Genomic DNA, 25,663 nt, shown 5'->3' with positions numbered 1-25,663 from the left:
TAATAACTTATATTAGCATGCAAATAAAATTAATGTCAAACTAATTAATATTTATTACATGTTATACAAATTAACATAAATTTTACTTTAATGTTAAACTAATTAACATATTATACACGTTAAACAAATTAACAAGTATTGTTAATATTAAACTAATTAATATTGATTTCATGCTAAATAAGTTAACATAAAGCATGTGTTAAACTAATTAACCAATGTAATGTTAAAATAATTAACATTTCAAGCATGTTAAATAACTTAATATATAAATTTAATGTTAAACAAATTAACATTTTTTAAGCATGTTAAACAAATTAACAAATAAATTTAATGCTAAACAAATTAGCATTTCAAGCAATTGGGATAATAAAATAATTAAAATTTTCATAAAGGAATATAAATATTAAATTTATATTCTGAAAATTAAGTCCCTATGACTAATTTTCGAAATTTGGGATTTATCAAAAAAAATAACAGAAGTTAATTTAAATTTTATTTAGGCCATTAGCCCAAAATAAAATGACAATTTTTAAAATGGGCCATAAGCCCGAATTCTTAAATCTTCTCACTTAAGAAATTGCAGAAATTATTGCTTTTCGAAGTGGGTCTTTAGCCCATTAAAATTTCTGCCAAAACAATTGCAAGTGGCCCTTAATGTTTAAGGTTTGATATAATTACATTTAGTATACCTAATTACCAATTATATACCATTATGTGTTTTAACCGTACATTAATGGTACCGTATATCCCTCCTAAATTAATGGTACCGTATATTCCTCCAAATCCCCCCCACGTTTCTCTCTCTCTCTCTCCCAAATCCACACCCTCATCCACGTATCATCCCACCCACGTTTCTTTCCCATTATTTCCTCTGCTAAAACCAGAGAAACATATGTAACCCCCACCATTAACGTCCAATTTCAAGTTTTTCTTCTACAACCAATCAAAATTGAAGTCAATTCTTCAAAGTTCATACACACATTTACCTTCATCTTCAAATTTTCTCAATGAAGAAGAACAAACCTTCAAAGCCCTACCCTAAAAAAGCTAGAGAAACTGATATACCTTCCTTCGATTTGGGTGTATTATCACCACATTCACCTAAAAAGCATGGGAAATCTGCACATGCAATTGTAGATAAGAAGCATAGTCTTTCTCCGCATCAAATCAGAGCTGAAGCTAGAACTAAACAAAAACATGATTTTGATGCCGGAGAATCTTCGAGGCCAATCAAACAAGCGAAAAGGAAAGGAAAAGAGCTAGTGTTCGATGATGATTTTGTAGAAGATGTGTCGATCAGTAAACCTGAAACGAAAGCGAAGGTGTCTCTTATTTCAAAAACTCCCAAAAAGAAGAAAAATTCAAAAAAAAGCCCATAGTGTTAAATCTCCTAAAAATGTTCGAAAACAGTCATGGGTGAAGGTAAGAATTTAGTAATTTCTTCACTAGTTATTTCGTTTATTTTAGTTGTCAAAAATCTACATAATATGTGTTTCTTCTACTTTGTAGATTTTTTTTTGTTATTTTGTATATAAATTGCAAATGTATCTATGTTTTTTAAGCACTGAATTAATGTGAGATTATTTATCTTCATTTTGAAGATTAATTGTAGCTTTATTGATCTGTTTAAAATTGTTGATATTGTGTATATTTTTTTGTAGTTATTATGTAGATAAATTGCAAATGCATATATGTTTTTTAAGCACTGTATTAATATGAGATTATTTATATTTTGTGCAGAATGGACATTTTTTTGCATCCCATAATGTTGATTATGAGGTGCTTAGATTCCAGACATTATGTGACCCTAGCATTCCTAGCCAAGTTAAAGAGCTTTTGTCTCCAAATGGTTTGAAGCTATTCGAGAAGACATGCTTTGGTTATTTACTGTCATTTCTCAATTTGTGCATGCAAAATCAAGTTATTCATCTTATTATGAAGTATGAATTGAATTAATCCAATGCTTCCTATTTTTCAGCTGAGTTAAAAGGTGAGATATTAAATTTTGGATTGAGAGAGTTTGCATTAATAACTGGTCTTAGATGTCATACCGAGGTGATAGACTTTGGTTACACTGCGAATTATGTCAGTAAGATAATGAGTAGTTACTTTTCAAACAAGATAAAAGTGGAGAAGACATACCTAAAACAGATTGTAACCGACAAAAGTTGGGTAAATGATGAGGATGCAGTAAAGTTATGTATTCTATATCTCATAGAATTCTTCATTTGTCCTTCAGAGAAAGATCATATTGGGTTGGTATATCATTTTAGGTTTTATTTGGTGGAATCCGGTCAGTATGAGACATTTCCATAGGGTATTCATTCTTATCGACAGTTGATTGAATCAGTTAGGCACAAGCTAAATGCTTTCGTTCATTCTTATCTCATTCGAGGATTCCCACTAGCCATACAAGTATGGTTGTATGAGTGTTGCTCCTCCGTTAATACTGATATAGCTACAAGGATTTCTAATTCAATCCCTCGCATACTTAACTGGTCAGCTAGTAAGGGTCAGATTTGGTTAGCTGCAATTGAAGATAGAATGATCAAATCTGAATGGATGAAGGTAAATGATTTTTATTTATGAATATACAATTTACCTATAAAATATCTACAATTTATCTACATATTCTGCCTTAATCAAGCTAATTTGTTTTTTTTTTCTCATTCAGTTCACCAACATTATTATGCATTTTTATGGTACTAATATATCGGCTCCTGTTGCTTTTTGAGACGAGAGTCTCCTGGAAACAACCTCTCTACCCTTCGGGGTAGGGGTAAGGTCTGCGTACATATTACCCTCCCCAGACCCCACCTGTGGGATTATACTGGGTCGTTGTTGTTGGTGTTGTTGTTGTTGTCAGTTCACTAACATAAATGAATCACCTGAAGAGCTTTCAGTGATGTCTTTGCCTGATAAAGTTGAGTACATAATTGAAAAAGTTGAACATGTTTCTGAGGATCCCAAAGTTGATGCTCCTCCATTGGAACCCAAAGAATCAATTGGAAAAGAGGACAAATAGTCTATTCTTCGTAAAATAAGAAAGTGAAAAAAAGGTCTTGAGAAGGTAACATGTATTCCTAAACAACATTGTGATGTATACATAGTAGTGCATTTGTTCTTTAATGTATGTTAAGACATATTCTAAAGTTAACTATGTATTTTTTTAATATGTAGGTGATAAGTTAGGATTTTAACGTGTTTTATACCCCTACATGACTATGCTTTGATCATATATTGTTACAAAATAGTCCTAAAAGGCTCACAAGTTGTGCTTGATCGCATGTTTGATCGACAAAGTGACGAAATGTCAAAATTGGCTCAAATAGGAGTGAAACCTGCTCAAGTATCAAAGACCAAGAAATCTAAGGAAAGAAGGCTAGTGCGGACCGCGCAAAGTTGAATACGACCGCACTAGGTGGTTCAGAGAGTTGGTAAACCAGGCCAACGCGACCGCGATACACATCTCACGGTCTGCGGTGAAGGCTCTTCGGCCACACTACTCTTTTGTGCGGTTCGCGGTCATGAGATTCAGAGAGATGAAAGTTTGCAAGCCAACCCCATGCGGTCCACGATCGTGATTGCGCGGACCGCGCCAGCTCCCTCCGCGGTCGCGGTCCGCGGAGTCCAAGTTCAGAGAAGTACAAGTCAAAGTCAAAGAGCCCAGTGCGGCCGCGGTCCATTTAGTGCGGCCCGCACTGACGCCGCGGGGGTATTTTTGTCCAGTTTTTCTAGCCTAGTATAAATAGAACATTTTACCGTTTTTTAGCTATTGAGAGATATCAGACAAGAGCTGCGCTCGTGATAACGAATTTTGTAGCCATTTTTGGCACTTTTGCTTTACATTTACAATAGATTCTTGTAGTTTAATTTTAGCAATTAATTAATATGCTTAGTTCTTCATCTATTTCTTTATTTTCTTCTTTAAGCATGAGTAGATAAACCCATCAGCTAGGGTTGTGGCTCAACCCTAGTGTGGGTAATTGATGGGTGTTGTCATCTAATGTTAGATTGACTATGAGTATTTGCTATTTGGGTTGATTTTATGTTTTAATCTAGAATTGGTGGTTGCAAACACTGATTCAAGCTTTGTGGGTTTAAATCTTCTTGAGAAAGAGAGTCTATGATCTCAAAATTTATCCAACAAGGAATAAGGACGGACTCATGAGAAATAATAGTCCCAATTAACGGGTTAAACCTCGAGAGAGTAATTACCCTACTTGAACCCTAGTTGTTTGGTCTAATTTGCCTACTCATTTGGTCTCGAGAGAGTCAATTGGGCAAAATCACTTTCTCTACCGAGAGGTGTGAGAGTGGGTAAAATTGTGCAACAGTTATAGCATAAGCCCCAATTATGTCAATCAAACCTTAGTAACATCTACCCGTCAATTAGCCACCTAGGTAGTGTCACGACCCTAGTGCCCTTCTTCCCATTAGATACAACTTAGCAATATTCTCGTAGCATAATTTAGTGTTAATCAATAGTTTTATAAAAATAGTTATAATTCGAAAACCCAAAAATGTTTGAAGTGACATTAGGAGTACAAACACATCTCTAGGCTAGACAGACAATCCAACTCCACTACTAGCTCCCTGAAGAAATCGATCCCGACCCTCTTATAGGGTAAAAACTATTGCGACCCGCTCTTCCTGCCTTAGTGTAATGTCGAGTTGGAAGCGATCACTTTTTGGCGCCGTTGCTGGGGAGCTTACGATGTTGACTATCGTTTAGTTAGTTTTGTGTTTTGCTTCTCTTTCCTTCTTGTTTACTAATTCTGTTTGTGTCGATCAATCAGGTACAAATGGCTCTATACAAATGACCCTCTCAGCAATGTGATAGCGGGGGAGAAGGTAGAGGATCTAGAACAAGATGAGGTCTTACCTCAAGTTCCACGGAGAGGCCGGAATGCCAATATAAATGCAAATGAGAACAACAATATTCCAGACCCTCCTCCGCAACCGCCGAGAGTGGCTCCTGGAGTTTTACCAAATCAAGGATACGCCAGTGCTATTATTCCTCCCCGAATCCGGGCGGGGAACTTTCAAATCACAAATGTTATGTTGACCTTGCTCGAGCAAAGAGGGTATTTCACGGGCGCCTCCGATCAAAATGCCTACATGAACTTGAAGGGGTTCGTGGATACATGCTGGGTAGCAAGCAGACAAACGTGTCCGAGGATGCGTTGAGATTGAGGCTTTTCCCATTCTCTCTTCGGGGTAAAGCATTAGATTGGTTAGAAAGGCTCCCCAATCATTCTATTACAACATGGGATGAATTTGCGGACAAATTTATTGCCAAGTTCTTTTCTCTAAGTCATATGGTGGATCTTCGGGATGAAATTCTAGACTTCAAGCAAGAGCCAACGGAACATTTGCAAGAGATATGGGAAATATATAGAATAATGGTGAAAGAGTGCCCTAATAACGACATGACCGAGGCTATGATTCAACAAACCTTTTATTGGGGCATCAACACCACGAATCAATGAATTGGGAACCAATTGGCCGGAGGGAACTTTATGAAACTTTCTTACTAAGAGGCATGTGATGAATTTGATGAAATGGCCGACACCTCTTCGGCATGGCAAAGCTGAGCAAATATGCCCCAAGGTGACCCCACGATCATCTATTTGCACAAGGAATTGCACTATCATGGCCAAGCTATTGCCGAGCTTACAATAACTATGAATCAATTGGCGAAGGCGCAGTTACAACAATCCAAAATCCGCGACAAGTCAATGCAATGGAATGTGTCACTATGCTTAAGAGAAGGCAAAGAGGGCAACAATCTCAAGGGAATTGTGAACAATATGACAATGATGGTAATGGGTTTTCAAATGAGTGTTATGATGACCAAAGTGAAGAGGTTCAATATGTCAACAACTATCAAGGTAATAGAAGCAACTCTTCTAACCAACAATGGCGACCTCAAGGAAATTGGGGTAATCAACAACAAGACGGAGGAAATTGGAATAACAACAACCAACAACAAGGTGGTGGCAATTGGAACAACAACAATCAAAACAACAATCGGGGTAGTCAAGGTAGCAATCAAGGCAATTGGAATGGTAATAATAATAATTGGTGCAACAACAACAATCTAGGCGGATGGAACAACAATGGAAACCAAGGCAACATGGGGATGGGCTTTCAAAGGCCCCCAATGTATGAACAACCGAGCAATCCACCCCTTTCCCCTCTCAAGGTCCTAGTTCTTCCGGAGGTGATATGGGAAGAATTGAAAGCATGTTCAAGCAAATGATGAAAAAGAACCAAGATTCTGATGCCCAATTGGCTTCTCATAATACATCTATCCGGAACTTGGAGGTGCAATTAGGCCAAATCTCTTAAGCGTCGAATACTCATCCCAAAGGTGCTCTACCAAGTGATACGGTAGTGAACCCGAAGGGTGGGAATAATAATCATGTGATGGCGGTTACAACAAGAAGCGGGAGAGGCGGTGATGTGAATGCCTCAAAGCAAAAACAAGTTATGGATGAAGATGTTGAGTTGCGGGATAATGATGTACCTTTGATTGTTGATGATGTGGTTAATCAAAATGTGAATAATGATGTGCGGATTGATATTGATGATGAAACCGAGGTAGAGACTCAAGATGCCGTGAACCCGTCTAGGGAACACGTAATTGACATGCCTGAGCCGGTTGTACCAAAGTCCAAGGCACATTTGCCTAGGCCAACTCCACCTTATCATCAATGGTTAGCAAAGCAAAAGAGTGACAATAAATTCAAAAAGTTCATTGACAAGATGAAGAGCCTCACAATCAATGTGCCTTTGGTCGAGGCACTTGACCAGATTCCGGGGTATGCTAAGTTCATGAAAGATTTGGTAACAAAGAAGAGGTCGATGGAGTGTGAAACAATTAAAATGACTCATCAAGTGAGTGCCATAGTGCATTCAATGGCACCCAAGTTTGAGTATCCCGGAGCTTTTGCTATCCCTTGTACTATCGGAAGTGCGGATTTTACCAAGGCCCTTTGTAACTTGGGGGCTAGCATAAATTTGATGTAGTACTCGGTCTTCAAGACTTTGGGATTGGACAACCTCGACCTACCTCAATGAGACTTCAAATGGCGGATCGATCAATGAAGCAACCTTTGGGCATAATTGATGATGTACTTGTCCGGGTGGATAAGTTTATATTGCCGGCCAACTTTGTCATATTAGATTATGAGGTGGACTTTGAAGTGCCGATTATTCTTGGTAGACCTTTCCTAGCTACGGGGAAGGCATTGGTTGATGTTGAAGCGGGTGAGTTGACTTTCCGAGTGGGGGATGAGAAGGTGGTATTCCATGTTTGCAAATCAATGAGACAACCCAATAGCACGGAGGTGTGTTCATTTGTGGACATTGTCACAGCTGTGATAGTGGATGACACAAGTTCCATGATCCATGTTGAAGATCCCCTTGAGGTCGTGCTTCTTAATATGGATGTCAATGATGATGCTAGTAGAGTGGAGTGCGTGAATGCATTGCATGGTATGGGTTCATATTCATATGAGCCTAGGAAGCTACCTTTGGATCTTGAAAACCGCAAAACTCCACCAACAAAGCCATCGATTGAGGATCCACCGGTGTTGGAGTTGAAGCCACTTCCTCCATACCTCAGGTATGAATTCTTGCGTTTAAATTCTACTTTACCTATTATTATTTCTTCTTACCTTACTAACATGCAGGTTGAGGCCACCTTAGCGGTTCTTCAAAAGCGAAAAAGGGCAATCGGATGGACTCTAGCTGATATTTGGGGAATAAGCCCCGAATTTTGCATGCACAAAATCATCTTGGAGGAGGATGCAAAGCCTTCCTTGGAGCATCAAGGAATACTAAATGAGGCGATGCAAGAGGTGGTGAAGAAAGAGGTTATCAAGTGGCTAGATGTTGGGGTGGTTTATCCTATTTCTAACAGTTCGTGGACTTCTCTGGTGCAATGTATGCCGAAGAAGGGTGGTATGACTGTGGTGACCAATGACAATAATGATCTCATTCCTACTAAAACAGTCACCGGGTCGAGAGTTTGTATGGATTACCGAAAGCTGAACGATGTGACTAGAAAAGATCATTTCCCATTGCCATTCCTTGACCAAATGCTTGATCATCTTGCGGGCCGGGCTTTCTATTGCTTTCTGGATGTTTACTCGGGGTACAATCAAATTCTAATTGCCCCAGAGGACCAAGAGAAGACCACCTTTACATGTCCTTATGGAACATTCGCTTTCTCTAGAATGCCATTTGGATTGTGTAATGCTCCGGCGACCTTCCAATGTTGCATGATGGCTATTTTCACCAACATGGTGGAGGATATCTTGGAGGTCTTCATGGATGACTTCAGCGTGATTGGGGATTCTTTTGAGGAGTGCTTGGTAAACTTGGATAGAGTGTTGAGCCGATGTGAAGACACCAACCTTGTTCTCAATTGGGAAAAATGTTATTTTATGGTAGAAGAAGGTATAGTGTTGGGTCACAAGATCTCGAAGCGAGGAATTGAAGTTGATAAGGCCAAGATTGAGGTTATTTCGAGGCTCCCTCCCCCTACTTCTATCAAAGGGGTGGGGAGTTTCCTTGGGCACGCGGGTTTTTACCGGAGGTTCATAAAGGAATTTTCTAAAGTGGTATACCCTTTGTGCAAGTTGCTCGATAAAGATGCAAAGTTCTTGTTCGATGAGAGTTGTATGCAAGCATTCGAGCTACTCAAGCTCAAGTTGACTTCTACCCCCATCATCACCGCACCAAATTGGAGCTTACCTTTCTAGCTCATGTGTGATGCTAGTGACGTTGCAGTTGGGGTTGTTTTGGGCCAAAGAATCAATAAGATGTTTCATCTGGTATACTATGCAAGCAAGACCATGAATGAGGTTCAAAGAAACTATACAGTCACCGAGAAAGAATTATTGGCTATTGTGTTTGCTATGGAAAAGTTTTGACCTTACCTTAAGGGGGCCAAAGTTATAGTGCACACCGATCATGCCGCCCTTAGGTATTTGATGACCAAGAAAGACTCCAAGGCAAGATTGATGAGATGGGTGTTACTTCTTCAAGAGTTTGATCTAGAAATTATTGATCGGAAAGGTAGTGAGAATCAAGTGGCGGACCACTTGTCCCGTTTGGAGGAGGAGGGGAGGCCTTGTGACGGCCTTGAGATCAATGATTCATTTCCTCCTTGCGGTGTCAATGTAGGATATGCCATGGTTTGCCGATGTTGCCAATTACCTTGTGACCAGAATAATTTCGTGTGAGCTCTCTTCTAACCAAAGGAAGAAGCTCAAGAGGGATAGTTTGGATTTCTATTGGGATGAGCCATACTTGTTCAAGATTTGCACGGATGGTGTGATTTGTAGATGTGTCCCGAAGGAAGAACAATTGAGTATCCTAGAGGCTTGCCATTCTTCACCCTATGGTGGCCACCATGGTGGGGTGAGGACCGCCTCAAAGGTTCTTACTTGTGGATTCTATTGGCCCACCTTGTTCAAAGACGCGGGCGATTTGGTGAAGAGATGTGATGAGTGCCAAAGAGCGGGCAGAATTTCAAAAAGGGATGAGATGCCCCTCAATACGATTCTTGAAGTGGATATCTTTGATGTTTGGGGCATCGATTTCATGGGTCCATTTGTTAGCTCTTGTGGGAATACTTACATTCTCATGGCGGTTGATTATGTCTCAAAGTGGGTTGAAGTCGTGGCTTTGCCTAATAATGAAACCCGGAGTGTTGTTGCGTTTCTTAAAAAGAACACATTCACAAGGTTTGGCACTCCTCGTGCTATCATTAGTGATGGGGGTCTCACTTTTGCAACAAGGCTTTCAACATGTTGCTTTCTAAGTACGGTGTCAATCATAAGGTTTCGACCCTCTATCATCCTCAAGCTAGTGGCCAAGTGGAAGTCTCCAACAGAGAAATTAAGAGTATCTTGTCTAAAACCGTCAATGCTAATAGGATCGATTGGTCGAAAAAGTTGGATGGCACTCTTTGGGCTTATTGTATGGCTTACAAAACTCCGATTGGTATGTCTCCGTATCGGTTGGTGTTTGGGATAACTTGCCATCTTCCAGTGGAATTAGAGCACAAGGCCATGTGGGCGTTGAGGAAGTTGAACTTAGAATGGGATGTTGCGGCAAATCTTCGGGTTGAACAACTTAATGAGCTCGATGAGTTTAGATTCCATGCCTACTCCAGCTCGTCCTTGTATAAGGACAAAATGAAGTACATTCACGACAAATATGGTCGGGGTAAGGAGTTCAAGGTTGGAAATATGGTTCTCTTTTTCAATTCCCGGTTATGTCTGTTTTTGGGTAAGCTCAAGTCAAAGTGGAGTGGGCCTTTTGAAGTTGTGTTCGTGACCCCATTTGGTGCTCTTGATCTAAGGAACAAGAATGGTGAAGTATTCAGAGTCAATGGACATCGGGTCAAGCATTATCTTGGGAAATTTGATGACAGCCACGTGGTGGCACTTCTCCATCTAAAGTGATGTGCTGGTAACATGCGTCGTGCGGCGACGTTAAATCAGGCGCTGCTTGGGAGGCAACCTGTGTCTTTTTCTTTTTGTTGTTTTCTGTATTTTCTTGGTAGTGTAGGTTTGATTTTTGAGCTAACTGATTGTGAGATGTTGCAGGGATTGAGTTGATGCAGTGCAAAATAGTTTGAAAAACGTTGAACAGTCTCTGAAGATTGCCAGTTCAGCCGCATTGCACTTTGTGCGGTCCGCACTGGTGATGGTCAAAAGTGGTGCTCTCTGAAGTTTGCCACTGCGGCCGCATTCCATTTAGTGCGGTTTGTGGTGGACCTCCGCGGCCGCGGTCTATTTTGTGCGGACCGCGGAGGTTGCCTACTCAAGCTTCATTTGAACAAACCCAGCGCGGTCCGCGGTCGGTTTTGTGCGGCCGCGCTGGTAGGTAAGGCTGGGTCCCATTGCTTTTCTATAAATAGCTCCCACATGTCACTATTTACCTTTTTCGAACTTTTAACACTCAAAGACATAAAAGTACTGTTCATAGCCTCTTTTGATCGTGATTCTTGCTTAAGATTGACTAATTAAATTCCATATTCTCATCTGGTAATGTCACTCAGTCCTTGTGCATTTACTTGATAAATTTTGTTTTTATTTTGTTACAATTAGCCTGTAACTTCTTTTTCGTCCTGTTTTCTCTATTTTTGTTAGCTTAGGTTGGTTTAAGTAATTAGTTTGGGGTGCTTAATTTGCATAATCACTGGGTAATTTGAGTATGGACAAAGTAGGTGAAAACTTGAACAAAATTGCAAAAATTGGAAACCCCAACTTAGTGCCTGTACAATATACTCTCCGCGGACCGCGATCGCATTTGCACGGTCCGTGGTGCCCTGACGCGGTCTGCATTGCCATTACATGGACCACGGTGCCCAAGTGACTGAAATTGAACCTATGCCTAGTGCGACTGCATTGCACTTTATACGATCCGCGGTGCTTTTTTGTGCGGGCTGTGGTGGTTGGATTTAGAGAGGTGGTGTTACAGACCTCACCTCAGTGCGGACCGCGGTTGCTTTTATGTGGTCCGTAGTGGCCAAATGCGGTCGTACTACTTTTTGTGCGAGCGTTGTCTAGGGCCTTGTCCCAATGCGGACTGCGGTCGCCTTTGCGCGACCCGCGGTGCCCCTAGTGTGGCCGCACTCCTGTTTGTGCGGGCCGCGGTGCCATGTTCTGCAATTGTTTCTGCAGCATTTAATCTGCTGTCTGCAATTCAATTTCAAGACTTGTTTCACTGCATGTGTTGATACTAGCCATGTTAGATGTGTATGCTTGCAGATAATGGTCAAACAACGAGGTAAAGGTGCCAAATAACCCGGCCGAGGTAATTCCTCCCGGGGAGAGAAGCAACAGATGGTAAAACTCACTCTTCAGGCTAGACAAAACATAAAGAACATGAGGAAAACAATCAAAGTGGCTGACAGAGCCCTTGACAACTCGAGGAGTGAGTACGAGCCCTCCCGGGAGATCTCTTCAGATTCAGTCCCTCTCTACATCCCATATCCGAAGAACGCCATACATAGAGACACTCCCCTATCTTCCCCCGATGCTCGAGGCTCAATCAACATTTTTTCTGGGTCGTCTGAGGGCTCAGCGGTAGGTAGTGGGGATGAATACTCTACCTTTCCCACAGCGTCAATATCTGGAGAGGGTGTTAGAGGTGATGAGGGAGATGTGGAGTTACCGGGGGGTGGTGTGCCTCAGGTTGGGTTGTTGACCAGACTAGAAATCCAGTTGCTTAGGAAGATAGATTCGTCAGCCAGGTGGCGTTCCACAAGTTTAGGGAATTGGTGGCCGACACAAAAGTTGATTCTCGAAAGGAGTTTTAGTGACAAAGACCTTCTACCCGTATACTCCAATGTACATAGACAGCTTCGAGCTCGAGTAGGTTGGGAGTTCTTTAAAGATAATTATGTGAAGGCGAATGAGCACATGGTCAAGGAGTTTTATAGCAATGTGGCCCACATTTTGAAGGGCACTAAGGTGACCAAAGTGCGAAACAAAAATGTGGTATTTACCGGGAAGGCACTAAAATTTACATGGGGTTCAATGATGAAGATGAGTCCCTTTACAATGAAAAGTTGGCAATGGGCGAGGAGGTTCGTCTGTGGTTACCTTCATACCTGGCAATCCCTGGTACGATTCCAGAGTGGTTGCAAGCAGGGGCCAAAATACTTCGGAGAACCTTTAACTTTGAGGCTAGAGGGTGGTTGACTTTTGTGTGCAGTCGACTCGACCCTACTACCCATGATCAGACTATTCCACTTGCCCGGGCTGTTCTTGTTCCTTCTATTATGACGGGATATCCTATCAATGTGGGCAATGTGATGTTCCACATCATTTCTGCAGTGGGGGTTGAGCATGACCGGAACTACCCTTTTCCCAGCACCCTCACTATGTATTTCCGGGACCTGGAGGTGGAGAAGAGACCTTTTGATGTCAAGGTCAAACCTGTGGCTCCGTTTTCATGGTACAGTTTGAAGGGGTCAGACAACCCCAAGGACAAAAATTACAAGCCACCTGCTTCTTACCCAACCGGCCAGTCTGAAGAGCCGGTTGCGGTAGAGCCCTCTACTAAGCCTACTTCCACAGTTGCTGACATGCCTCCCGGACCTTCCACTACTGTTGGTCCCTCTACTTCAGCTGGCCTGGGGATTCCATCTTCCTGGGCCCTTCCTATTACCACCCACCAGCTGAGCCAGACACTTCATAGTTTGAACAACTGGATGACGACTACTTCATCCGAGTTGTCCACCTTCACTTCTACCATTGCGGCTCAGTCGGCACTACAGCCAGTGCAGGTGCCCCAGTTTATCGAGGATTCACTTAAGGAGATTCATGCCGACCAGGAAAAGATCCTCGATTCTCAGGCTGCCTTGGCTAAGGCGGTGGATTCACATGGCAAGGCCCTAAAGGAGCTTGCCAGGGAGCACAAGAAGCTGCGCAAAACAAGGGCTTCCAAGGAGTCTGTAAAGGCGCTGAGGGAGGATGTTGACAAACTGAAGGCAGATTAGCTTCCTTTAGACTCGCTTCGAGGATCCATCCCCAACAGCAGCACCAGTAGCAGAGCCACAACAGGAGCAGACTCAACAACTTTTAAAGAAGAAGAGGAAGCTCCCTAGTGCAGATGAGGCAATCATCCAGTTGGCGGACCCACAGGAGTCTTCCTCCAGTCAGCCACAAGATGTTCCTGATATTCAGCCCGTACAGGTCCAGGCCCCAGTCCCAGCAGCTGAGCACTGGGAGACCGGGAACCAATCTGAGGTTCCTGTACATACAGAGGACCCGGGGAACACTCATGTTCCCATGCATACAGACGAGGCTTAGGGAGCTCCTATATCCTTTCATCTTGACTTTTTGATGCTTATTTGTTTAGTTGGCATTGGGGACAATGCCAACTTTCATTTGTGGGGGTGCGCCCTACCTTTTATTCGGATGATTGTATATATTAATTGACTTAGTTTATGTTTCTGTTGATTTTCTATTTGGTTTGTATATAACTTTACATTTAGTTACTTTTATCGCACTTTTTATCTTTTCTTTGGTCTGTATATAAAGTTACATTTTTGTATATATTCATCCCCTGTTGTATATTCTAATTCCCTATTGTAAATATTTATTCTATTTTCTATTTTCATACAAATTTTTCATTTTTAACTTAGTAGATAGGCTCGCAGCCTTATTGTTTCATTTTTGGCGCTTTCGATAAGCCCTTGGTTTTCTTAATGCCACGGTTCTTCCCAAGGGTGGAGTATTGTGCGAACCGGGTGGATCTTCTCGATGATGGATGGCGTGACAACCTTCTTAAGGGTTTGAGTCCGTTTTTTATTTTTCTTTTGTTTTTAGTAGTTTATAATTAAGGGTACCTCAAGCAAAGCTTCACTTGGGCCTAACACATTTGCCTTTGATCCCATGGTCAAAGACAAGTGGTTGTGTTTGGTGAAAGTAGTGACCTTGAGAATCTTGTTTTGACCAAACAAATATCATGTGGTCTTTCGGGACTATTGTGTGTTCAATCGTGTCTAAGGTTGTTGTGGGCCCCCGACTCTATGTCTTTAGCAATCCTTGAGTGTGTTTGGTGAGAAATCGAATTGTGAGTCCAAGTCCTGAGCCAATGGTCTAGAACTTGCCCTGAATGTTTGTTGAGGCGAAATTTTGAGTGAAAATTCGATTTGAGAAGTGATTATAGGCTCTCCTTGATTCAAATAATAGTCGAACAATTCCATAGCCTACCAATGATATAATCCCTAGCTAACCCTTTTGAGCCTTAGAACTTTTTTCTTTCAAGAACCAATGCTACAAGCCTATACCCGTTCTAAATTATACCCTCTCTTGGCACCCAAATCGTCCCTTGAGTAATGATAAAAGTCTAAGTTTGGGGGGGAGAGACAAGAAAGGAAACAAAGTGGTAAAAGGTACAAAAGAAAAAGGAAAGGAAGGCAATGAAAAAAAGAGACAAAAAGAAATCCCAATGTGCAAAGAATAAAACGGGATTCAAGAAAAAACAAAAGTGAAAAAGGTGTGGAAAAATTAGAAAAAGGAGAAATGCTTTGAATTGCATAAGAAAGAGTGACAATGTATCTCTCTAATCCCTTGAAAAGAAGTGAAATACTCAAAGAGTCAAAGAGAATTGTGCCAAAATGAATCAAAAGAAGTGCTTAAGGGAAGATGAAACCCATATAGACCAACAACTTTTCCTACCCTGAACCAAAAGCCTTCACATTGACTCCACAAACGCCCTATATGATCTTGAGTTGGATGACACTCGCATTAGTGGTTACTTACATAAGGGTCAAGCATATGGTACTTAGAGCCGGACTTCTGACTTTTCCTTGAGAGAGACGAGTGAATTCCCATTAACCTTGGTTTGTGTGCTTATACTCTAAAAGGTGAGGTTTTGCTTAGGGATAGTTGAGGATGTGTGAGTTTTGGTTCCACAGCGACCAAAGTAATTGAGAGAGTTCTTTGATGTAATGAGTCAATTCTTGATGCTCTTGTGTCACACTTGATCCATAGTTTTTCAAAGTTTAAATTTTGTTAATGATCCATTCGTATTGAGGGCAATTGTTTGTCCCAATTGATGCTTGTTAAGGTTACTCTAGGACAATTGGAATTACTTGGATTTTCCTTTAAGGGGTGAGTCTTATTTTGTTTGCTTGAGGAAGAGCAAAGGTTTAAGTTTGGGGAAGTTGATAAGTTAGGATTTTAACGTGTTTTATGCCCCTACATGCCTATGCTTTGATCATATATTGTTACAAAATAGTCCTAAATGGCTCACAAGTTGTGCTCGATCACAGGTTTGATCGACAAAGTGACGAAATGTCAAAGATTGGCTAAAAAAAGTGAAACCTGCTCAAGTATCAAAGACCAAGAAATCTAAGGAAAGAAGGCCTAGTGCGGACCGCGCAAAGTTGAATGCGGCCGCACTAGGTGGTTCAAAGAGTTGGTAAACCAGGCTAGAGGCAACGCGGCCGCGGTACACATCTCGCGATCCGCGGTAAAGGCTCCGCGGCCGCACTACTCTTTTGTACGGTCCGCGGTCATGAGATTCAGAGAGATGAAAATTTGCAAGCCAACTCCATGCGGTCCGCGGTTGTGATTGTGCGGACCGCGCCAGCTCCATCCGCGATCGCGGTCCATTCTACGCGGTCCGTGGAGTCCAAGTTCAGATAAGCACAAGTCAAAGTCAAAGAGCCCAGTGCGGCCGCGGTCCATTTAGTGCGCAGGGGTATTTTTGTCCAGTTTTTCCAGCCTAGTATAAATAGAACATTTTACCAGTTTTTAGGTATTGAGAGATATCAGACAAGAGTTGCGCTCGTGAGAACGAATTTTGTAGCCATTTTTGGCACTTTTGCTTTACGTTTACAATAGATTCTTGTAGTTTAATTTTAGCAATTAATTAATATGCTTAGTTCTTCATCTATTTCTTTATTTTCTTCTTCAAGCATGAGTAACTAAATCCATCAGCTAGGGTTTTGGCTCAACCCTAGTGTGGGTAATTTATGGGTGTTGCAATCTAATGTTAGATTGACTATGGGTGTTTGCTATTTGGGTTGATTTTATGTTTTAATCTAGAATTGATGGTTGCAAATACTGATTCAAGCTTTGTGGGTTTAACTCTTCTTGAGAAAGAGAGTCTATGATCTCAAAATTGATCCAACAAGGAATAAGGACGGACTCATGAGAAATAATAGTCCCAATTAACGGGTTAAACCTCGAGAGAGTAATTACCCTACTTGAACCCTAGTTGTTTGATCTAATTTGCCTACTCATTTGGTCTCGAGAGAGTCAATTAGGCAAAATCACTTTCTCTACCGAGAGGTATGAGAGTGGGTAAAATTGTGCAATGGTCATAGCATAAGCCCCAATTATGTCAATCGAACCTTAGTAACATCTACCCGTCGATTAGCCACCTAGGTAGTGTCACGACCCTAGTGCCCTTCTTCCCACTAGATACAACTTAGCAATATTCTCGTAGCATAATTTAGTGTTAATCAATAGTTTTATAAAAATAGTTATAATTCGAAAATCCAAAAATGTTTGAAGTGACATTAGGAGTACAAACACATCTCTAGGCTAGACAGACAATCCAACTCCACTACTAGCTCCTTGAGGAAATCGATCCTAATCCTCATATCGGGTAAAAGCTATTGCGACCCGCTCTTCCTACCTTAGTGTAGCGTCGAGTTGGAAGCGATCAGTAGGTCAATGAAAATCTTGAAGATTTTAAGAAAGATGTCTTTGAAGAACTAGGTAGCATTCGAGTGCTTATAAATGAGTCAGTCAAGACTGTTTTGCAGGTGATAAACAATCGAATGATCAAGTTGATGCAAAGGTAACATTTGAATTTCATTCATATTAACAAAACTATTTATGTCATCTCTAAAATATATATCCTAACTAATATAAAACTTTTAGTTTGCTCGGAGTTCAACCAAAAATACTGACCAACCAAAAGACAAGAACAATCAGCAATTTCAGTTCGCTAGTGGAGAACCAATGCAGGCCAGCACCAACAAAATAGGTATCTACAAAATAACTCCACTTTATCTACAATTATCTACAGAATATCTACAAAATATCTACAATTTGTCTACATTATATATACAAAATATATACAAATAAATACAGCATATTGGCACAGCTCTACAGATTTATGTAGATCTTATAACATACCTACATATATTTTTAAACTGTCAAGCCACTACTATCCAGTATGATTTAACATTTTAATAAAAAACAAAACACGTTGAAGGTGCACTTGGTGAAGAAAATCATCCAGCACGTGTTGATTTATATACACATTTTGAAGGTGCAGTTGATGAAGAGAATGCATGTATGAAATTGTATTCAGAGATATTTGCTTTATGTTTCAATATTTTTACCATTCTATTAAGCTAGATATACACGGTGTTACAAAGAGGGAAGATATGCATGCACAATCTCCAATTCACGGAGTAACAGTAGCAGCTCAAAGAGAAAAGCAGAATGAGGAAGATGACAATGTAGGTGAAGAGGCAGAGTATGTGAATGTAGGTGATTCAGAAGAGTCTGGAGGTGAGAAGAAGGAGGTTACACTTGATGATTTCGAGCTGCCTTATAACTTCTGTCAGTTGATTAAGTTTGGCGAGCTTATACAAGATGAAACAACACCCGTGAATCAAGGTAGAACAAAGCAGCCAAGAATACATGCCCGATCACCATTTCTCCCTTTATACAGTTCTGGTGGCAACCTCTCGGTTGGACCTCAAATTTTTCAACTCAAGCACCCATTTACTAGTGTTATTGGTTAAAATATAGATCCTGAGTTGTTGGATCAATTCAACAAGTGATTATACCACAGTACCGACACAGGTTCAAAGAGGTTAGTTTGCACAATTTGACATTTTTATTTCAGTATTCATCTTTTACACATCCGCTTCATTCAATAATTTTATTTTAATTTCTATTTATTTATATAGGAGGAATGCTCCGTATTCTGTAAAGGACAACCAAATTAAGCCAAGGTTAGATCTTGGAGTGGAAAAGATTGACAAGAAGGAGTGGTTCTTTTCCCTGGAACACCTCGGACAAGTCCTCAATGACTCATAAGATTCAATGTATTTGATTTGTAGATATTTTGTAGTTAATTTGTATTCTGAATGGCTTTGTTTTCTTTTTGTAATGTAATTGTAGTTATTTTGTAGTTTTGTGTAGATTATTTGAAGAAAATTTGTAGTATAAATGCAATCTGTTTTTTATTGCAGCACATTAATGTTATAATGTATTACTTGAGGAAAATAGGCAAGTATGACCCCCACAACACGACCAGGTTTACTACAACAGATTGTTTGTTCAAGACTAGGATTGATCAAATTTATGAAAAGTTCCAAAATCTCCTCAAGAAAGAAGTTTTTTATTGTCAAACCCCAGGATGTTATAACAGAATATATATTGGGGTATAGACTACTCGCAAATGTTGCATGAGATGAAGTTGATTATGTCATCATGCCCGTCAACATTGTAGAAAAACTCTACTGGGTGTTGGTTATTTTTGACATTGTAGACAGACAACTTTATGCGTATGATTCCATGGTCTCTTCACACAATCACCCTATTGTTGAATCTTTTGTCAAGAAGTTTTCTATAACTATCCCTTTGTATTTGTCATGCACCGATTTTTATGGGAAGCGTAAAGACATCAACTTCAAGAATACAAAGGCATACATTGAGAAAGCTATTACCGACCGTCTTAACATTCAGTGGATCGTCGGAGATATACCACAGCAAAAAGTAGGATCACTGTAACAAAAATCGTCTTTATTTCTATACATTTAACCCTTTTTCTAATCGTTTGGTAAATATTGACATTTTTTTAATCTTTGCAGCGATTGTGGTGTATTTGTTGTTGCCTTTGCAGAGTATGTTAGTCTTGGAGAGTTATCAATTCCGGCAGAAGACCTTTCTGATGTTGACCAATATCGTAGACGCTATTGAGCGCTACTTTGGGACTATGCTAGAAAGAAGCAAGAGCATGGGGCAATTAGTGAAAGTGAGGTAACATGCAAATTGGCAATTAGAAAAGATGCACCAGCTTTGAATGAGAAAACACGAGTCTAGAGGATGAAGAAGTAGTTGTAATGTTTTGTATGGAACATGCAGTACAATTGTTTAGTTGATGCTAGTTTAGAAGAAAGATGGTAGACAAGTTTTTGAACAATATTGTTGTGTTTTAATTGTAGCAGACTTGCGCTACAATTATAGTAGCCTTTTTTTTTCTTATCCAGTGTAGTTCAAATGAAAATATTCTGTTGGTTTTATATTCATTTGTTGAATGTTTACATTACTTGATCTTCATTATTTTAGCATATAAATCCTTTTCAACTGAATTTTTATACAGTTATTCTGTCAACACAAAAATATGTAGTTATTTTGTTGTTTTCCTATAGATAAAGTGTAAAAATCAGTAACTAAATATTTTGTTGCTTTTACATTCAATTTGTTGAATGTAAACAATACCTGATATACATTATTTTAGCATATAACTTCTTTCTAGCTGAATCATAATCTAGTTATTATGTCAGCTTCAGCTATTATAGTTTTTTTTGCAGTTGACTTTGTAGATAATTTTAGAAAATATTTAACAATGTGTTTTGTTGCTTTTATATTCATTTGTTGAATGTAAATAGTACTTGATCTACAATATTTTAGTATATAACTTTTTTCCTACTGATTTATAATGTAGTTACTCTGTAAACTTCAGTTAATGTAATTTTTTTGTTGTTGTATTGTAGATAAATTGCACAAAACATTAACAACTATGTAAAGGATGCTAGAGATAGTAAAAAAGTGGTAGATTACATATATAGAAACCATTCATAAACAAATCACTCTATGAAAGTATTATCTCAATACAGAAAAATCCTATACATTATGATCTTAAAAAACCTTAACAATTACACATCAAATTCTGTTATCCTGAACTCAACAACAATTTTTATGAAATATTCTGTTAACTACATAAAATTTTATTTCTTTTTGGGTGCATTTTTGCAAGATCGTTTGTTATGCCCTTCTTCTCCGCAGTTGCCACATGAAACCTTGTACTTCTTTGAATTTATTTCATCATATATTTTGTATCTTTCTTTTTGAGGTCTTCCTCGCTGCCTTTTCCCTCTTGTAGGTGGATTTACTACTTCTTCAGATATATGTTATGGCACATTCCATTTACTTTCATCAGGCAAGGGATTTACTGGTATTTCATAAGTACGCAAGAGGTTCTCCCTTGTGTAATAAGGAGAATAATATTGTTCAAAAGACTCATCCCTGTGTCTTAAAGCAGCCAAAGCATGTGGACAAGGAAGTTCATCAAGCTGGAATTGCCTACAACTACATCTCTTCTTTTCAAGACAAACAATATAGCGCCTCACACTATCTAGTATTGTATGGATATAGTCTGTTGAAGCCCTCACCTACAATTACATTACAAAAAAAAAGCAATTCATATACGGTTAAATATAAAATCTCTACAAATTATCTACATTGTCCTGTATAAATTAATTTGATGCAATAAATGATCAGATCTTACTCTAAGCTTGTGCAACAATATTCTATTGTCATCCAACTCTTTGTTGAATTTAAACCCAAGGTACGTGAATGTACCCTTTGCTTTCAATAACTTTTCCTTTGTCTAACGTTCAAGAAGAGTTCTCATATATTATAATAGTTCTACTATCGGCAGCTCTCTTGTATATTTTGTTACATCATTCAACGGCTCTGCAATGTTTGATGTCTTAGTCCAAGTTCTGTTCACCTTAGCATATACTCGAGACCATCTATGATAGCCAATATCGTATAAGTATGCTTTAACACGCGGGTCAATCTCTTCAATCTTTGACATCCTTTCATTAAATTCATCAAGCGTGTATGATCGTGCCGTGGCAAAGTACAATTTGCTTAACTTTAGATGTCCCTTCTTGAACTTTGCCCTTATATTTGTCCAAATATGCCACATGCAAGAATAATGTGGCATGTCGGGATAAACAATAGATGTTGCCTTCGAGATACTCTCATTTCGATCCGAAACAACACACATATTTGGTTTTTCACCATATGCATGTTTGAATTGCTCAAAAAATCACTTCCATGATGCGTTATTTTCTAAATCAACAACAACATATGCTAATGGTAATATGGTACCTACATTATGAGGCAAAAAACAATTAATTGGCTGTAGAAAAAATGCAGAAGAAGACATACACATACAAACTACAACTTTTCTACAATATATCTACAAGTACTACAAAAATCAGACAAGCTATAATATTTTTACAATAAAACTTCAATATCTGTTGCATCCATTGTACTAGCTGTTAGCATTATTTCCCTACATGTTGACTTTAAGAAGGCCCTATCAACTACTACAATTGGACTACAATATTCCCAACCGCTGATCGACGTACAAATCGCAGCAAATACATACAAGAAGCAGTCATCATCTGTCTTCTTCAATTTAACTATAGACCCCAGATAAGTCTTCTCCAGAATATACAAATAACTAGGCAATTTGTTGTAGGAGTCAGCAGGATGACCTCTCAAAAACTGTAAAGCATTTTCCTTTGCTCTCCAAGCTTGCATGTAGGTTAGATTCACGCCGTGTTCAGACAACATGTCAGTTTGTATGTCTTTTGGTGTGTAAATTGTCTTAGGATTAGAATATTTTGGAATAACCATGCTACCAACTACCATAGCAGTAGGTTTGCGTTGTATGAATGTATTGTCCATTAAAGAGCATGTGTGCCGGCTGTTGAAATTTCTGACCTTGAACATTGCAGAATCATTTATGCTAGTTGTCTTGAAGTGCCATGTACAGTTTTCACCAACACATAGCAGCCAGTAGCTACAAAATAAACACAATTTAAACACTAGTTTAAAATGTAGATTTAAAAAAAAAGACTCTTTTAGCTTAAACGATCACATTATACAATTTATATACAACATAACTACAATTCATCTACCATACTGATAAACATTATCACAAGGAAAAACTGAAGAAGTAAGAAATTACAAATAAACTACAAAATTAAAAAAATAATGATCTTTGACCATTCATATGTTCATACTTTCTAGCACTAGATCTTTTAACCCTGAGTTGAAACTTGTGCATGACAGAATAGTGCTCCATTGCAGTTGCAATTGTTTGCTTGTCTTGGTATACTTGTCCTATTTCAATAAAACTTGGTGTACTATATGTTATTATTATACTTTCATATTCCTCTATAATGGGAGATGTTGGCATATCAAGTAACTTTAGTGTTCCAGAAGAACCTGCATGAAAATAAAGATAAATACTGTTATGAAAAGTTTGTAGAAATTTTGTAGATAATTTGTCAAAACATTAAAATTCTGTATTTCATATTTATTTTTCAAATGATGTGTAGTTTTATTGTAGAATAAATGTAGCAATTTTGTAGATATTGTGAAAATCCATACTGATATATATATTTACTCTGATATGTAGTTTATTTGTAGATAAAATGTAGATAAAGTGTAGAACATTGATATACAACCAGAATTTGATAGAAAATGTAACAGCACAAACCTGCAACTGTGTTCTCATTGGTGATACTCAATTCCATATTGAAATCGCGAACAGTTATACATAGCGGATATGATCCTAAGTTTTGGTTTTCCTTTTTCGTTTACATGTATACACGAACACCCATATCGTTCCTAGTTTCCATTGGAGGACAATGCTTGTTGACAATGTATTTGATTTCTATAATTTTTTCGGATGTATCGATCATTAATTGTTGTGATAGTAGAATCAATAGACTATAACTCGCATCCTCATCGACTACAATGCCATCGACCTGAAATTCTCTAAATCTCCCATAGTTATCTCAATTCCCATTCAGTTGTAGCATAATTGGGATTTTGGACATAATTGGGATTTTGGACATAATTGTGTTTGTTGTAGAAGATTTAGTCGTTTTTGATTTGTGAGACCAGAAAAAATGTTGAACACAGTGTATCGCAAAAATCGAGTCGCTAAATTTTGATTCGAAACAACCGATAATTATTAATGCGTGATTTGCATTGTAAAATATCTGAACGAATATTTAATTCCCCAATATTAGCACGCCTAAATAAGGAAACTTACAACTACAATGATTCTTTATTTAATGAATTGTTTATATTTTATAGAAATACTATTAGCATGACGAGTAATATGCAAACTATGAACATATTTGGTAATATAATTTCCTATATGATGCAGGAACGAAAATTTCCCATTTTAGAACATAGAAGAAACTCAAAAAACTTAAGCCATTTTGAGATGGGTCTTTAACCCAATAATGTTGCTGTCAACTTCAGAGATAAGGAATTAAGCCTTATCTCCTTTATTATGAAAGGCTTATAAGAAAAGAAGCCCTTATCTCCTTTTAGCATCAACAGCCGCAAAGATCTAGAGGACCAAGCTCCATGAATTTTCATCTTTTTTTAATTTTTTTAATTTTATTAATAACATAAAGTATTCTAACTATTTGTTTTGACTTGAAAAAAGAAATAAAATCTAGTTTTATCATCTTCTTCCTTTAAGTCCTTAAGGCCGTCAACCATGGGACACAAAGCTCCAAATCTTAACTCTCTTTTTCTTGGCAGTGGCCAAACAAAATTGAAGCCTCTGCTTCTATTTTGGGAGAGAGAATCTTGGTCTATTCTTCTTTTTCTCCCCTTCATAGTCGCTGCTGGCCACCATTGTCGGAGCACCTAGCTCCATTTTTTTTGGATCAATTTCGAAAAATTGATTTAAAAAAAAACTATCAGATTATGCTTGAACAAACATTGATTCAAAACTTTGTTCCAAATCAATATCGAAAATTGTTGTCAATTACATACAGAATATTAATAAAATATTCATAGATCTAAATTCAACTTACGTATATATTTTCTTCAATTCTAGAAACTGATTTCTATTTGAATTGATAAAAAAATATCATTCGAAAGTTGAATGGATTAACCACTTCCAATTGCACAGAAAATTCAAAATAAATAAACACATAGTTCCAGATTCACGTAGAAAAGAATTAGAATTATTCTATTAATTTTTTGGACCGGAAAATCCTGTGGCTCTGATATCAATGAAGAAACACACAATAATCTAAACATATTAGATAGCGCGTAAATCGTAAAATGAGAACTTACTTGTTCTTCGTAAAGCGGAAGCGAAAACGGACTGAACCGTGGCTAGAATTACTGGTCGGCGGTGGTTGTCATGGTGTATTGGAGCAACCCCCAATTTCATAATCTAAACCCCAGTTTGATTGTGAGATAGAGAGAGCATGGGAAAAATACTGCTCAGAGTCTAAACCCCAGTTTGATTGTGAGATAGAGAGAGCATGGGAAAAAAAATACTGCTCAATGTCCTTTTTGGTGTACACACTAAGTATACTTATATAAGAAATATTAGGATCAACTAATAACCTTATTGGACTTTAGAGCACCCCTTATGGGTGGACCCAATATTTTCTACAAATACAGTAAATTGAAATTGGGTTAAAAAAATCCAACGACATGGGTCTTATATTGGTAGTGGGGCCCAAGCACTTTGTTTCTTCCCCATTTCTTCATTTGCAGAAGTTTTTTATAGTATTTCTTATGGGCAGTGATAATGAAACCGTAAACATAAAACTAATTAGCTTATCTCCAACCTGCCCTGCCCCCGCTCTGCTATAAAAAAAATTGAGCCCTGCTCCGCCCTGCCTCGCTAAATCTTCAACCTGCCCTGCCCCATTTAACCCCTTCCATGCCCTACCCTGCTTTTGACTTGCCGTATTGCCATCCCTAAAACTCCCCACTAGATTTAGGTAGTGGCGGCGAAGACCTTCAAAGAGAGTAGTTGGTGTTTCATGGCACTCAAACAGCCTGACCTCCTCGAGTAATGACAATCTTGGAATTGCTCGCGTAAATGAAACACCGAAGAGTCATACTTCCCCGAAGCCAAAATGTTCTTAGTTTTCTGACGGTATATATTTCAAGAACGGTGACATTTTTTTCTTTGTGTTTTTGTGATTAATCAACTAATTTATTTTACTTTCTTGAATCTTTTAGTAGAATTTCTTTTTTGAGAAAAACTAATGTAGCATTCTAGTAATCTCCTTATT

The 25,663-nt window shown here is 38.7% G+C and overlaps 1 protein-coding gene across 1 annotated transcript; it reads right to left on the bottom strand.

The window, feature by feature from the left end:
* Positions 1 to 20,707: 20,707 nt before the first annotated feature.
* Positions 20,708 to 21,396, bottom strand: LOC142179262 (uncharacterized). Its single transcript, XM_075248982.1, has 2 exons — positions 21,259 to 21,396; positions 20,708 to 20,968 (listed from the first exon to the last, which is right to left on the bottom strand). Exons 1-2 carry the CDS (start codon positions 21,394 to 21,396, stop codon positions 20,708 to 20,710), a joined length of 399 nt encoding a protein of 132 aa, XP_075105083.1.
* Positions 21,397 to 25,663: the final 4,267 nt, after the last annotated feature.

Source organism: Nicotiana tabacum, chromosome 3 (assembly GCF_000715075.1).
Source record: "Nicotiana tabacum cultivar K326 chromosome 3, ASM71507v2, whole genome shotgun sequence".
Classification (NCBI taxonomy): domain Eukaryota; kingdom Viridiplantae; phylum Streptophyta; class Magnoliopsida; order Solanales; family Solanaceae; genus Nicotiana; species Nicotiana tabacum.
Note: the sequence above shows the minus strand (reverse complement) of the source record. Positions and strands in the feature narration are given on the sequence as shown.